The 16,273-nt window shown below is 42.0% G+C and overlaps 1 protein-coding gene across 8 annotated transcripts in view; it reads left to right on the top strand.

Annotated features, from left to right (window-relative positions):
• Positions 1 to 16,273, top strand: part of LOC140187605 (protein CASP-like) — a 622,913-nt gene that overhangs the window by 213,631 nt on the left and 393,009 nt on the right. For all 8 annotated transcript variants that reach the window (XM_072243102.1, XM_072243099.1, XM_072243103.1 and 5 more), the window contains exon 6: positions 4,797 to 4,920. In XM_072243102.1, the coding sequence (XP_072099203.1) occupies positions 4,797 to 4,920 (124 nt within the window). The remainder of the gene's footprint in view (positions 1 to 4,796; positions 4,921 to 16,273) is intronic.

Raw genomic sequence — 16,273 nt, 5'->3', positions numbered from 1 at the left:
ATTTGTCATCTATACTAACTAGACTGGGGATATAGTGGACAGCGAGAAAGACTATCAAAGCTTGCAGTAAGATCTGGATAAACTGAGAAATGTCTGAAAAATGGAATTCAATGCAGACAAGTGTGAGGTTTTGCACTTTCGGAGGACAAGCCAGGTTAGGACTTGCACGGTGAACAGTAGGGCACTTAGGAGAGCCACAAGTCAGAGGGATCTGGGAATATAGATCCACAGTTCCTTCAAAGTTAAATAGGGTTAGAAACATAGAAAACCTAAAGCGCAATACAGGCTGTTGTAAGCTGCTACAGCAATTTTTTGAGTGGGCATTGTGAAAATGGTTTAATTAAGTGATTTTAAAGGAATGTGCATATGAGTTGAAATCGGTCATGAATAGCCAAATGGGTAATTGCAAAAATATTTTAAGTGGAGAGTCAAAGGTTTGTGAACAGGGATTTTGAAAGTGCAGGTGAAAGTGAAATGGAGAAAGCTTTTCCTGGGATGAACACTGTGGGTTTAGGAAGGAACTGACAATATTTATGATCAGAGATAGTTTCTTTTGTTGAAACTTGGAAGCAACAGTTCACGTGAGATGTCAGGTTCGCAGAAGTGACGTTGGCCATTGTCTCACAGCGAGGTATTGTAAGAAATGTGGAGGAAGTGGACTTGAAAGGAAGAAATGAGTTGAAGGTGGATCTGCAGAAGATAAATCTGGAGTGGATATTAAAGGAAAGTTGATTGAAATATTCAACTTCGGAATTACAGCAGCAATCAGGGCTAATCCATTTATCACCATAATATAAAAATATTATTTTAGTGATGCAGTACAAACAGGCCCTTCTGGCCCACTGTTCAGCAGCTTTCTGTTTGACTCTAGCCTCATCAAAGGACAATTTACAATGACAGATTAACTACTAACTGGTGTGTCTTTGGACTGTGTGAGGAAAGTACAGCACCCAGAGGAAACCCATGCGTTCACAGGGAGGATGTACAAACACTTTAAAGCGGATGGTGGAATTGAACTCTAAACTCCGAAGCCCCGAGCTGTAATAGGATTGCGTGAACTGCTATGCTTCTGTAGCCTAATTATTGTTCAATATTATAATATTATTCAATCTATATTTTCTGAATTGAGGCAATAATTGGTCTTCCTTTCTAACATGTAATTGTCATGTAATTAGAGAGAAAATGCATGCCAAACGGGCAATGTTAGATTAGTCATGGGGATTACAGATCTGTTGGAATTCTTTAAAGAAAGAACAAGCAGGATAGACTAGGGCGAATCGGTTGATGTTGTATACTTGGATTTTCAGAGGGGCTTTGACAAGGTACCACACATGAGACTGCTTAACAAGCTATGAGCCCATGGAATTACAGGATAGTTTCTAGTATGGATAAAGCAGTGACCAGTTGGCAGGAGGCAAAGAGTGGGAATAAACCCTTTTCTGGCTGCTACTGGTATTTCATAAGGGTCTATGTTGGGAATGATTCATTTAACTTTGTATGTCAGTGATTTGGATGATGGAATTGATAGTTTTGTTGTAAAGTTTGCATACCATGTGATGGAGGGGAGATAGTTTTGAGGAAGTAGAGAGGCTACAGAAGGATTTAGTTAGGAGAATGGGCAAAGATAAGGCAGATGGACTACGTGTGGGGAAGTGTATGGTCATGCATTTTGGTAGAAGTAATGAAAGGGAGAGAAAGTACAGGTGATGTATAAGATGATGAGAGGCATTGATCGTGTGGATAGTCAGAGGCTTTTTCCCAGGGCTGAAATGGCTATCACGAGAGGGCATAGTTTTAAAGTGCTTAGAAGGAGGTACGGAGGAGATATCAGGGGTAAGTTTTTTACACAAAGATTGGTGAGTACATGGAATGGGCTGCTGGTGACGGTGATGGAGGTGGATACGACAGGGTCTTTTAAGGAACTTCTGGATAGGTACATGGAGCTTAGAAAAGTAGCAGGCTGTAGGTAACCCGGTAATTTCTAAAGTACATGTTCAGCACAGCATTGTGGGCTTAAGGGCCTGTATTGTGCTGTAGTTTTTCTGTGTTTCTACAGAAAACTGAGGTGGGAAGGGACTTGGGAGTTCTTGTGCAGGATTCCCTAAAGGTTAATTTGCAGGTTGAGTAAGTGGTAAAGAAGGCAAATGCAACGATAGCATTCATTTCAAGAGGACTAGAATATGAAAACAAGGATGTAATGTTGAGACTTTATTAAAGCACTGGTGAGGTCTCACTTGGAGCAACAAGTCAACAGCAGATGCCATCTCTCTGGCCCTACATTCCTCCTTAGAACACCTGGAGAATAAAGACGCATACGTAAGGCTCCTTTTCATTGACTACAGCTCTGCATTTAATACCATCATTCCAAATAAACTGATTCCTAAGCTCCGTAACCTGGGCCTTAGCACTCAGATCTGCAGCTGGATCTTCAACTTCCTCACAGACAGGACCCAGGCTGTAAAAATAGGGGACAAACTCTCCTCTACAATCACTCTGAGCACCGGTGCCCCACAAGGCTGTGTAATCAACCCCCTGCTGTACTTACTGTACGCCCATGTAGCCAAGTTTCCATCAAACTCAATATATAAGTTTGTTGATGACACAACAATTGTAGGCCGTATCTCGGGTAATGATGAGTTTGAGTGCAGAGAGGAAATTAAGAACCTGGTGGCATGGTGCGAAGACAATAACCTATCCCTCAACGTCAGCAAGACGAAGGAATTGGTTGTTGACTTCAGAAGGAGTAGCGGACCGCACGACCCAATTTATATCGGTGGTGTGCAAGTGGAACAGGTCAAAAGCTTTAAGTTCCTCGGGGTCAATATCACAAATGACCTGACTTGGTCCAACCAAGCAGAGTTCACTGCCAAGAAGGCCCACCAGCGCCTGTACTTCCTGAGAAAACTAAAGAAATTTGGCCTGTCCCCTAAAACCCTCACTAATTTTTATAGATGCACCGTAGAAAGCATTCTTCTAGGGTGCATCACAACCTGGTATGGAAGTTGTCCAAGACCGAAAGAAGCTGCAGAAGATCGTGAACACGGCGCAGCACATCACACAAACCAATCTTCAGTCCGTGGACTCACTTTACACCGCACACTGTCGGAGCAGTGCTGCCAGGATAATCAAGGACACGACCCATCCAGCCAACACACTTTTCGTCCCTCTTCCCTCTGGGAGAAGGTTCAGGAGCTTGGAAGACTCGTACGGCCAGATTTGGGAACAGCTTCTTTCCAACTGTGATAAGACTGCTGAACGGATCCTGACCCGGATGTGGGCCATACCCTCCAAATATCCGGACCTGCCTCTCGGTTTTTTGCACTACCCTACTTTCCATTTTGCTATTTTCTATTTATGATTTATAATTTAAATTTTTAATATTTACTAATTTTTTACTATTTTAAATATTTAAATATTTAATATTTGTAATCCAGGGAACGGGAAGCGCAGAATCAAATATCACTGTGACAATTGTACGTTCTAGTATCAATTGTTTGACGACAATAAAGTATAAAGTAAAGTAAAGTATTGTGAGCAGTTTTGGGCCCTTTATCTTAGAAAGGATGTGCTGAAGCTAGACAGGGTTCAAAGGAAGATCATGAAAATTATTCCAGGATTGAATGGCTTATCAATGAAGAGTGTTTGATAGTTCTGGGGCTGTATTCACTGGAATTCAGAAGAATGAGGGGTGACCTCATTGAAATCTATTGAATGGTGAAAGGCCTTGATAGAGTGGATGTGGAGAGGTTGTTTCCTGTGATGGGAGAGTCTAAGACCAGAGCTCACAGCCTCAGAATAGAGAGGCGTCCTTTTAGAATGGAGATGAGGAGAAGTTTCTTTAGCCAGAGAGTGGTGAATCTGGATTTTTTTCGCCATAAGCAGCTCTGGAGGCCAAGTCTTTACGTATATTTAAAGCAGAGGTTGATAGATTGTTGATCGGTCAGGGCATGAGGGATATGGGGAGAAGACATGCGATGATGGCTGAGTACGAAATTGTATCAGCTATGATGAAATGGCGGAGCAGACTTGATGGGTCAAATAGCCTAATTCTGCTCCTATATTTTTTGATCTTATTGTTTTATGATTTTATGTAGCTGGCTTAAATGAAAGATATAACGAAAGGTGAAAGAGTCACCTGACGGCCCAGTGTTTTTGTATTTAGCCAGTTGGTAACTAAGCCATATAGTTTATGTAGGTTTCATTGGTGGTTTAATTTAATTTGAGAGTTAACAGTCATGGGCCAGAATACCAGCCGAGAAGCTGTGATTTGTCCCTGCATTGCTAGGGAGGAAAAGTAGTTTGAGATGCTGCTAATAAACCTAATAGATGGTAGGTAAGTGTTTCTACATATTTATTGCTGGCATCGAGATGTTGTCTACCTTTTTAACCTCAGGTATGATACCCCTGAAGTTAAGTAGATCTCACTCATCAGATGTCAGAGGTGAATAAAGTTAGTTGTCTTTGTGTGGTGGAAGTGAAGATGAATATTCTTTCATTTTCTAATCCCAAATTTCCAAGTGGCTTCCATGGTGCATCAATGCTAATTTGAGTGATATTATATTTTAGACTTGATTGTTTTTGAGTCATCTCAGTGAACCTAGTATATCCTGTAAATCTATTGACCTCTCAGCCAAAACATTTGAAGTTCAATTTAGCCTTTAAGGAACAGTCGGTCTCCAAAGGATACTTGATTATGTCTGGATTGAAAAGTTGCTGTTTAAATCACAGTAAGCATTCAGAGTGCAGGTAACCTCCTCTTGTATAACAGAACAATAACTTTTGCCTTGTTCCTGCAGAGGTTACAATAAAGGCACTTAAAGAAAAAATCAAAGAATATGAGCAGACTTTGAGTAGCAGAGCAGAAATCCTTGCACTTGAAAAAGAACAGAAATTACAAAATGACTTCACTGAAAAAGAAAGGTAAGTTAATACATTATTTTATGTTTCACATTTTATATCACGTTCTTTGAAAGCATAACAATTCTTACTGCAGAGGTCATGGGATTCTTGTATTACTTCTATTGATTGTCTGTAGAATGGTTTCTTTCTGTTTGAGATTTACAGTCGATGTGTCTCTACAGGTGTAACATTCTACTTAATAAGGCTTAGTTAAAAACCAAGTGACCGCTACATTCCTGATGCATGAAAATCTACGTTAATACTTAATCCAGGTTGGCACGATTGTTAATAAGTGAGTCCCCCTGTCAACTTACTACTCACACTCTGCTTTGAGTTCCTTCATCATTCTGTTTATCAAAGAGATGTTGATACTTTTGTTCCTACGATAAAATATGTCAGAGATGAGCTCTTTCTGCTGTTGTGATACCCTTCCATATAAAAGAATACAATTGTATTAGAGGAGGTCCAATAAAAGATCTACCAGAAAACTTCCCGGGCCGAGAGTTCCGTCAAGAGAGACTAAACAAGTTGTGTTCGATTCCTTGGTGTTTTGAAGGGATGATCTTATTAAGATCTACTGTATGAGATCTTGAAGAGGGTTGACAGGGTAGCTGTTGAGATATTTTCAGTGGTGAGGAAGTGTCAAACCAGGGGACCTAGTTACAAGATAAGTAGATGGCACGGAAATTTATTTTTGCAGAGGTTATTGAATTTCTGGAATTCCCTACCCCAGAGTATTATAGAGACAAAATAATTAGATATGTTTAAAATGTTTTGAATTGTGAGCCGTGGGCCAGTATATGTCAGCCATGATCATATTGAGGGGCCAGGAGGCCTACTTTTTCCTGTTTTTAAGTGTGTTTGTATGTAGCTTCCACATGCTTTGTCAAATAAAATAATGTAATAGATAGGGAGTTATAACATATTTGAGATGGGAGCCATATTCTAGGCTTGTCCATAAACTCCGTTAGTTGATGCTGTTGAAACCTTTTGTGAGGTCCGAAAATACCAGCTGTGGTGGTTAGTGCATATCTTGTATTTGGCACTGGGTGAACCCAGGATCTACGGTATCTTTTGATGATAGAATCTACAGATAGAACATAGACCACTACAGTACTGGAAAGGCTATTTAGTCCATTATATTGTATTGATCCTGATACCACTTTATGTTAAGTGTCTTCTTCCTATGTATCATCCATATCCCTCCATTCCCTTCATATTCATGTGTCTATCTGAAAGCACCTCGAACTCCACCAAAATGTGTGCTTCCACTGCTACTCCTATGAGCCCATATCAAGCACCTACTGTGGTGCTAGAAAGTTTGTGAACCCTGTAGATTTTTCTCTATTTCTGCATAATGTAACTTAAAATGTGATCAGATCTTCACGCAAGACCTGAAACTTGATAAAGAGAACTGAATTAAGTAAGTTACACAAAAACATTATACTTGTTCATTTACTTATTGGGAAGAATGATCCAATATTACAGGTATTTGTTGGAAAAAGTATGTGAACCTCTGGGGTAATGCCTTCTACAAAAACTATTTAGAGTCAGGTGTTCCAATCAATGAGATGAGATTTGAGGTGTGGGTTGTAGAGGTGCCCTGCCCTATAAAAAAGACAAAGTTAGGTTACTCTTCTCACCAAAAATCTGTTTATGTGCACCATGCCTTGATCAAAACAACTTTCAGAGGACCTGAAATGAATTGTAGAGATCCATGAAGCTGGAAAAGTTTACAAAAACATTTCTGAATGTTCATCAGTACAGCGTAAGAGAAATTGTCTGCAAATGGAGGAAACTCAGTACTGTTGCTCCTCTCCCTAGGAGTGGGCATCCTGCAAAGCTCACACCAAGAGCACAGTCTGCAATGCTGAAGGAGATGAAAAAGACCCTACAGGTAACAGCAAAGGAACTACAGAGATTTCTAGAACTTGCTGAAGTCTCTGTTCATGTGTCCACTATAAGAAAAACATTGGACAAGAGTGGTATTCGTGGAAGGACACCACGGAGGAAACTACTGCTGTCCAAAAAAAAATTCTGCACATCTCAAGTTTGCAAACTGAATGTTCTACAACACTTCTGGGACAATGCTCTGTGGACAAATAAAACAAAAGTTGAACTTTTTGCCAGAAATGCACATTGCTATGTTTGGAGGAAAAAGGACACTGCATACCAACATCAAACCTCAGCCCACTGTGAAGCATGGTGGAAGGAGCATCATAGTTTGGGGCTGCTTTGCTGCCTCAGGGCACTGGGAGGCTTGCAATCATTGAGGGAACAAATAATTCAAAAATTGTATCAAGACATTTTACAGGAGAATGTCAGGGTAGCAGTCTGTCACCTGAAACTTAATAGAAGTTGGATAATACAACAAGACAATGATCTGAAAGACAAGAGTAAATGAAGAACAGAATGGTCTAAAAAGAAGAAATTTTGTGTCTTGGAATGGCCGACTTAAAGTCCTGACCTTAATGCTATAGAAATAATGTGGAAGGACCTGAAGTGAGTAGTTCATGGAAGGAAGCCAATCATCATCCCAGAGTTGCAGCAGTTTTGTAAGGTGGAATGACCGTCAGTTCCTCCAAGCTGCTGTGCAGGACTGATCAATAGTTACCGGAAATGTTTGGTTGAAGTTATTGCTGTACAAGGGGATCACACCAGTTACTGAAAGCAAAGGTTCATATATCTTTTCCAACTAATTTTCCAACTATCTTTTTGCTCTTAGTATACTTACAGAATCTCTTAGGATTCTCCTTTACCTTATCTGCCAAGACTACCTCATGGGTTGCCTCCAACCTGATGGCATGAACATTGATTTCTTGAACTTTTGGTAATGTCCCCTCACCATTCCCCATTCCCATTTCCTCTCTCACTTTACCTCCTTACTATCACCTCTCTTTGGTGCTCCTCCCCCTTTTCTTTCTTTCATAGCCTTCTGTCCTCTCCTATCAGATTCTCCCTTCTCTAGCCCTGTACCTCTTTCATCAATCAACTTCCCAGCTCTTTACTTCACCCCTCCCCCCACCTCACGGTGACACCTATCACCTCACGTTTCTTCCTCCCCTCCCGAACCTTCTCACTCCGCTTCATCTTTTTTTCTCCAGTCCTGATGAAGGGTCTTGGCCTCAAACGTCCACTGTACTCTTTTTCATAGACGCTGCCTGGCCTGCTGAGTTCCTCCAGCATTTTGTGTGTGTTGCTTGGATTTCCAGCATCTGCAGATTTTCTCTTGTTTGTGATTGGACTATCTCATGCCCTCATTTTTTCCCTTTTCATTGTGCCTTCTTGATTTCTCTTTTAAGTGCACTGCTTCTCAAGGGACTTGCATTATCCTAGCTGCTGTTATTTGCCGATATTTTCCTGACCAGAGCATTAATATCACTCATCAGTCAGTGTTTCCTAATCCTGCTAGCTCTGCCTTTCACTCTAATAGACACTTACTGGCTCCGAACTTTCCCTATTTGGCTTTTAAATTAAGTCTCCCACTTGCCAGGTATGCTTAATTCAACCCTTGCAAATATCTGTCTAATTATGTCAAAATTAGCCCTGGCCTAATTTAGGACATTAACTTGTGGAGAGGAGATTAACGCAATAGAAAGGAAGGATATTAGCCAGGAGGATGTGGAATCGATATGGGTAGAGCTGCATAACACTAAGGGGCAGAAAACGCTGGTGGGAGTTGTGTACAGGTCACCTAACAGTAGTAGTGAGGTTGGGGATGGTATTAAACAGGAAATCAGAAATGCGTGCAATAAAGAAACAGCAGTTATAATGGGTGACTTCAATCTACATATAGATTGGGTGAACCAAATTGGTAAGGGTGCTGAGGAAGAGGATTTCTTGGAATGTATGCGGGATGGTTTTTTGAACCAACATGTCGAGGAAGCAACTAGAGAGCAGGCTATTCTGGACTGGGTCTTGAGTAATGAGGAAGGGTTAATTAGCAATCTTGTCATGAGAGGCCCCTTGGGTAAGAGTGGCCATAATATGGTGGAATTCTTCATTAAGATGGAGAGTGACATAGTTAATTCAGAAACAAAGGTTCTGAACTTAAAGAGGGGTAACTTTGAAGGTATGAGACGTGAATTAGCTAAGATAGACTGGCAAATGACACTTAAAGAGTTGACGGTGGATATGCAATGGCAAGCATTTAAAGATCGCATAGATGAACTACAACAATTGTTCATCCCAGTTTGGCAAAAGAATAAATCAGGGGAGGTAGTGCACCCGTGGCTGACAAGGGAAATTAGGGATAGTATCAATTCCAAAGAAGAAGCATACAAATTAGCCAGAAAAAGTGGCTCACCTGAGGACTGGAAGAAATTCAGAGTCCAGCAGAGGAGGACAAAGGGCTTAAAAAGGAAAGTTAAAAAAGATTATGAGAGAAAACTGGCAGGGAACATAAAAACTGACTGTAAAAGCTTTTATAGATATGTGAAAAGAAAAAGATTGGTTAAGACAAATGTAGGTCCCCTACAGACAGAAACAGGTGAATTGATTATGGGGAGCAAGGACATGGCAGACCAATTGAATAACTACTTTGGTTCTGTCTTCACTAAGGAGGACATAAATAACATTCTGGAAATAGTAGGGGACAGAGGGTCCAGTGAATGGAGGAACTGAGTGAAATACATGTTATTAGGGAAGTGGTGTTAGGTAAATTGAAGGGATTAAAGGCAGATAAATCCCCAGGGCCAGATGGTCTGCATCCCAGAGTGCTTAAGGAAGTAGCCCAAGAAATAGTGGATGCATTAGTGATAATTTTTCAAGACTCGTTAGATTCTGGACTGGTTCCTGAGGATTGGAGGGTGGCTAATGTAACCCCACTTTTTCAGAAAGGAGGGAGAGAGAAACCGGGGAATTATAGACTGGTTAGCCTAACATCAGTGGTGGGGAAAATGCTAGAGTCAGTTATCAAAGATGTGATAACAGCACATTTGGAAAGCGGTGAAATCATCGGACAAAGTCAGCATGGATTTGTGAAAGGAAAATCATGTCTGACAAATCTCATAGAATCTTTTGAGGATGTAACTAGTAGAGTGGATAGGGAAGAACCAGTGGATGTGGTATATTTGGATTTTCAAAAGGCTTTTGACAAGGTCCCACACAGGGATTAGTGTGCAAACTTAAAGCACACGGTATTGGGGGTAAGGTATTGATGTGGATAGAGAATTGGTTGGCAGACAGAAAGCCAAGAGTGGTATTAAACGGGATCTTTTCAGAATGGCAGGCAGTGACTAATGGGGTACCGCAAGGCTCAGTGCTGGGACCCCAGTTGTTTACAATATATATTGACTTAGACGAGGGAATTAAATGCAGCATCTCTAAGTTTGCGGAAGACACGAAGCTGGGCAGCAGTGTTAGCTGTGAGGAGGATGCTAAGAGGATGCAGGGTGACTTGGATAGGTTAGGTGAGTGGGCAAATTCATGGCAGATGCAAATTAATGTGGATAAATGTGAGGTTATCCACTTTGGTGGCAAAAGCAGGAAAACAGATTATTATCTGAATGGTGGCCGATTAGGAAAAGGGGAGGTGCAATGAGACCTGGGTGTCATTATACAGCTGTCATTGAAAGTGGGCATGCAGGTACAGCAGGCGGTGAAAAAGGCGAATGGTATGCTGGCATTCATAGCAAGAGGATTCGAGTACAGGAGCAGGGAGGTACTACTGCAGTTGTACAAGGCCTTGGTGAGACCACACCTGGAGTATTGTGTGCAGTTTTGGTCCCCTATTCTGAGGAAAGACATCCTTGCCATAGAGGGAGTACAAAGAAGGTTCACCAGATTGATTCCTGGGATGGCAGGACTTTCATATGATGAAAGACTGGATTGACTAGGCTTATATTCGTTGGAATTTAGAAGATTGAGGGGGCATCTTATTGAAACGTATAAAATCCTAAAGGGATTGGACAAGCTAGATGCAGGAAGATTGTTCCCGATGTTGGGGAAGTCCAGAACAAGGGGTCACAGTTTGAGGATAAAGGGGAAGCCTTTTAGGACCGAGATGAGGAAAAACTTCTTCACACAGAGAGTGGTGAATCTGTGGAATTCTCTGCCACAGGAAACAGTTGAGGCCAGTTCATTTGCTATATTTAAGAGGGAGTTAGATATGGCCCTTGTGGCCAAAGGGATCAGGGGGTATGGAGGGAAGGCTGGTACAGGGTTCTGAGTTGGATGATCAGCCATGATCATACTGAATGGCGGTGCAGGCTCGAAGGCCTGAATGGCCTACTCCACCTATTTTCTATGTTTCTATGAACTGTTCAGTGAAGCGTAGAAGGCTGAGATATACCTAAAAGAGGCATACCATAAAATCGTGTAGGTCTAGATAAGGTGAATGGTTACAGTCTTCCTAAGGGTAAAGAAGATTAAAACAAGAGGACAAGGATTAGAGGTCAGGTGGGAAATATTTAAAGGGACCTTACGGGGCAACTTTTTAAAAGGAGGATGGTGGGTATGTGGAATGAGTTGCCAGAGGGAGGTGATAAATGTGTCTTTGAGTTCATCGAGAAAGCACCTAAAGGGTAGATAAGGGAAGGGTAGTGGATGTTGTCTATTTGGACTTTAGCAAGGCCTTTGACAAGGTCCTGTCTGACTGTTTAGATGGCATTGGATTCAGAAGGATAAAGTGGATTGGGTTCATAAATGGCTCAGTGATAGGAAGAAGCATTGATTACTGAGAGTTGTTTCTCATTTGGAGGTCTGTGTTAGCGGTGTGCTGCAGGTGCTGGGACCTTTACTGTTTAAATTTATGAAAATGATTTGGAAATAATTGTGATAGGCATTGTTTGTAAGTTTGCAGATGATAGTACTATAGGTGGTATAGACATTGAAGAAGATTATCAGAAATTTATAGGAAGGATCTTGATCAGTTGGGTAAGTGAGCTGAAGATTGGCAGATCGCTTTCATCCAGGTAAATGTGAGGCATCACATTTTGCGAATCAAAGCAGGGTAGGACTTCTACAGTGAATGATAGAGCAAGAATATTGTTCGCTAAAAACAGCATGGGGGTATAAACAGCATAAGATAGACAGGGTGATGCAAGGGCTGGTTGGTATGCTGGGCAATGAGAAAAGGAGTTGTGGAGTTTTTGTTTGATTTTATAGATACAGGCCCTTCCTGGTTAAACACCTGCACCACCCAGCAACCCAACTACTTTTACCCTTGCGTAATCACAGGGCAATTTACCACGAGCAATTAATAGAATTGCTCGAATTATTGTGCTACTGTGGTGCCTATGTTGCTGTTATGGAAGTCGTTAGTGAAGCTTCACTTGGAGTATTGTGTATAGTTTTGGTCACCTGATTTTAGGAATGATGTTATTAAACCATAAAGAGTGCAGCAAAGATATACCAGGATGTTGCCTGGACTTGGGGGACCTGAGTTAAAAGGACATTTTGCACACACCATGACTTTATTCCCTGCAATGCAGGAGATTCAGAGGTGACCTGGAAGAGCTTTATATGATCATAGAAGCTATAGGCAGGGTGAAAGCACATAGTCTTAGCACACCCCTCCTCCCTGGTTATAAAAGCAGTAGGGCATAGGTTTAAGGTCAGAGGCAAAAGTTTTAAAAGGCACATCAGAAGCAGCTTCTTCACATAGAGGGAGGTGCATATTTGGAATAAACTGCCAGAGGTAGTGTGGAGACAGGCACATTTGCAATATTTATAAGTTTTCTAGATAAGTACGTGGAGAGAGGATGTTTAGAGGGCTGTGAGCCAAACACAGGCATAAGGGACTAGCCCGCTTGGCAACATAGTATTGATGAGTTGGGCTAAAGGGTCTGTTGCCATGCTGTCTAAATCTGTAAAATTACATGATGTATAAATAGATTAGCATAGGTAGGTATCGCAGTCGGCATTCTCTTTCCAGATAATAGTAGACCTGTGATGTCTTCTAGTATTTTCTTTCCTTCTGTTTAGTTTGTACCTCATTTGTGTCAGGTAGATTATTGCAAGTTGTAAATAGGCATGAAAATTAGATCGTAAAGCATTATATTTTGTGCATTATCTGATTCTATTTTAATGAAAAAGTAAAAACTCAAGTATCACTGGTAAAAAGTACCATCTGTGGTCCTATCCATCTAGGAGCAAACACTGCTCTTTCAGGCAGCACCCTCACCGTGACTTCAGTCACCTGTCTGTCTCCTTTCCTTCCAGCTGTTTCTGATCGCAGTGTGCCATTGTTGTTTTGCTTGGCCCTTGAACACTTTTAAGTTGGTTACAAAGGCCTTTCACATACGGTGTCAGTCTATCCCTGTAAGCTCCAGGCTCAACACATCTTGTAGTTACCCCGTAGGGAAGTTGTATTGCTTGCCCCATCAATAATTCGTAGGGACTGAGACCCAGCGTGCAGTTCGGGGTTGATCGTAATCTCCTCAGGATTCCTGGTAATACATCAACCCACGTCTTTCCTGTCTCAGCTATAGCTTTGGTTAAGGCATTCTTGATTGTTCTGTTCATCCTTTCTACCATAGAACATAGAAATCTACAGCACATTACAGGCCCTTCAGCCCACAATCTTATGCCGACCGTGCAACCTACTCTAGAAACTGCCGAATTGCCCTACTGCATAGTCCTCTATTTTTCTAAGCTCCACATACCTATCTTAATCTCTTAAAAGACCCTATTGTATCCACCTCAACTACCATCGCCAGCAGTGCATTCCACGCACTCACCACTCTCTATGTAAAAAACTTACCCCTGACATCCCCTCTGAAACTACTTCCAAGCACCTTAAAACTATGTGTTAGCCATATCAGCCCTGGAAAAAAGCATAGCCACCCACACGATCAGTCTCTCTCAACACCTTATACACCTATATCAGGTTACCTCTCATCCTCTATTGCTCCAAGGAGAAAAGTCAAAGCTCACTCAACCTATTCTTATAAGGTATTCCTGAACAGTGAGGATGGTTGGGTACGTGGAGCTGTTGTCGAGTCCCTAACAGTCTGCACATTTCCCTCATCACTTTCCCTCTGAAATGTGTTCCCTGATCTGAGTCCAACTGAACTGGGGTTCCCCACCTTCGGAGGATTTCCTGAACTAGAATCCATGCGGCAGTACTGGCGGTACAGTCCCTTGTTGGGAAAGCCTCTACCTACCGGGTGAAGTGATCCATAATTACTGGACAGAAGCTTTCCTCTGTGCAACTGGATGTTTTCCCAGGGTCCCCTTGGCTGTGGCTGATTTGCCAGCCGTAGCTTTATGCCCTTACCAGGGTTATGCTGGACACAAATAATGCAACGTTGGCAGAATTTCTCAACATCCTTGCCCATCCCTGGCCATCACCAGTCCTGCTGGAGGGTTGTGGTCATGCTCGGCCTTCCCTGATGAATCACCCCATGGTATAACTTCAATAGTACCTACCTAATGTAGAGTGGGGCCTCCACGACTCCTTCCTCCCCGTGTGTCCAGCTCCCATCTGCTCTCTTCTTTGCTCCCTTTCTCCTCCACTTCTCCTTCTCTTCTGCCTCCACCTCTTCACAGAATTTTACTAAACAGACTTCTGTCGTTTCTTCTTGCACACTTGCAATTTCCACTGCCTCTTGTTTCTCTGCTGCCTTCTTCGCAGTGATGTCTGCCTCCTCATTTCCTTTCTGCTGCTTACTGTCCCTTTTCTGGTGAGCTTTAACTTTAATTACTGCCACCTCTGTTGGTATTTAGGAGCTTTACAATCTTATGTAATGTATATTGTATGAATTGTCCCATCATTACAATTGGTTCACTTATTCGCACTGCCAGTGCTGGGCAGTCTAAAGCTGCAATGCAACAAGGAAGTCCTACTGTCTGTTTCTTTGAATAATATGCCACTAGCTTTCTTGTGTCTCCATGGTCTTGCACTACAACTGCTTTGGTACAGTATAGGTGAAAGGGGCGAGCCACATCCTAGCGCGGGTGCAGAGACCAGGGTTTTTGTGATATCTATAAAAGCCTTTTCCTCATCTGGTCCCCATCTTACTTCCTCCAGAAGGGACTTCTCTCATTTAATCAAGGCCTGAATCAGGACCACTAGTACTGAGAATGGTGGTATGAAATTACGGCCATAATGGAATAGACCCATAACCTTCCTTAACCTTACGTTTTCTGGGCGGGGTATGAATCTGATTGCCGAATGTCTGTGATCTGACATGTCCTTCCTCTCCTGGCAAATGGTGTAGCCTAGATATTGTATGGCTTGCTTTCCTATCTGAACCTTGTGTGGACTGATTTTAAGCCCCTTGTCTTGCAGTATCTCTAAAACGCTGGCTATCACCCTTAAATGACCTGCTTCTTCTTCCAAAGCAATTACTAGATCGTCTGCATATTATAAGCTGGTCGACCCGTACGACATTAGATTGAGCTTTTCCAAAGACTGTGCCAATACCTTATTAAAAACAGATGGACTAATGTGGAATCCCTGCGGGGAACCTGGCCCATGTATATTGCTGCTCACCTAAGGTGAAGGCAAATCGGACATGGGATTCAGGTGCTAAGGGGAGGCTCCAAAATCCATTAGCGATAACCAAGACTGAAAAAACTTTATGTTCTGGAGACAGGCCATTCAAGATTGCTGGATGGCTCGCCACTATGGGATGCAAACTCGGCATGGTCTTAAGGGTGGTATAGTCTGTTGCTGTTGTCTGTTGGGCTTCTTTACTGGCCATGTAGTGAGTTAGTGGTTGCCTCAGTCTCTCTGAGTATCCCCAGGTTTTTTAGTTCTTTCACTTTACCCTGAATAGTTGTCAATGCATCAGTTTTTATAGGGTACTGCTTACGGGTTCATACAGGCTCTCCTCTATCTTTAACTGAGTTTATCTTTACTTGACCACAATCTTGCTTGTGTCTACCCCATACTGCTGGGAAATGCTGGCTCCAGTCTCTGAGGATCGGGGCAGCTGCAAATTAAATTCACAATACATATTCAGATGTGAAGACTGGTAGCCAGAGTTAATTGCTAAATGTATATGTCGAACACATAAAAATCGCTCTTAACGTTGTCACGCTGCTGGTGCGAACGTAACATGCCCACAATTCATGTTAGAATGTGAGATCGGGGTGGAAGTTTATGGCAAAGGTAATAAAATTGATGACTCTGCACGGGTGCGGGAATCAGCACCAATGCAGTCATCAGTGTAATGGAGAAAGAGTTGGGTGTGGTACCTGAGAAGGTTTGGGACTATTCCAATCTTCTCAGTACCACTCCCCAAAGCCCTGTCCTGATGTAGGGTTTTGACCCAAAACTTTGACAGTTCTTTTCTTCCCGTTGACAAATTGTAGTCATTGGCAAAAAGCTGTATTAAAAAGTTCAAATGAGTTTTTCATTAATGACAGAACAGAAGAGAATCTTAATGTAACATCATGCCTGGATGCAGTCATATGTTTTCACAGA

Source organism: Mobula birostris, chromosome 25 (assembly GCF_030028105.1).
Source record: "Mobula birostris isolate sMobBir1 chromosome 25, sMobBir1.hap1, whole genome shotgun sequence".
In the NCBI taxonomy this organism is placed as follows: domain Eukaryota; kingdom Metazoa; phylum Chordata; class Chondrichthyes; order Myliobatiformes; family Myliobatidae; genus Mobula; species Mobula birostris.
Note: the sequence above shows the minus strand (reverse complement) of the source record. Positions and strands in the feature narration are given on the sequence as shown.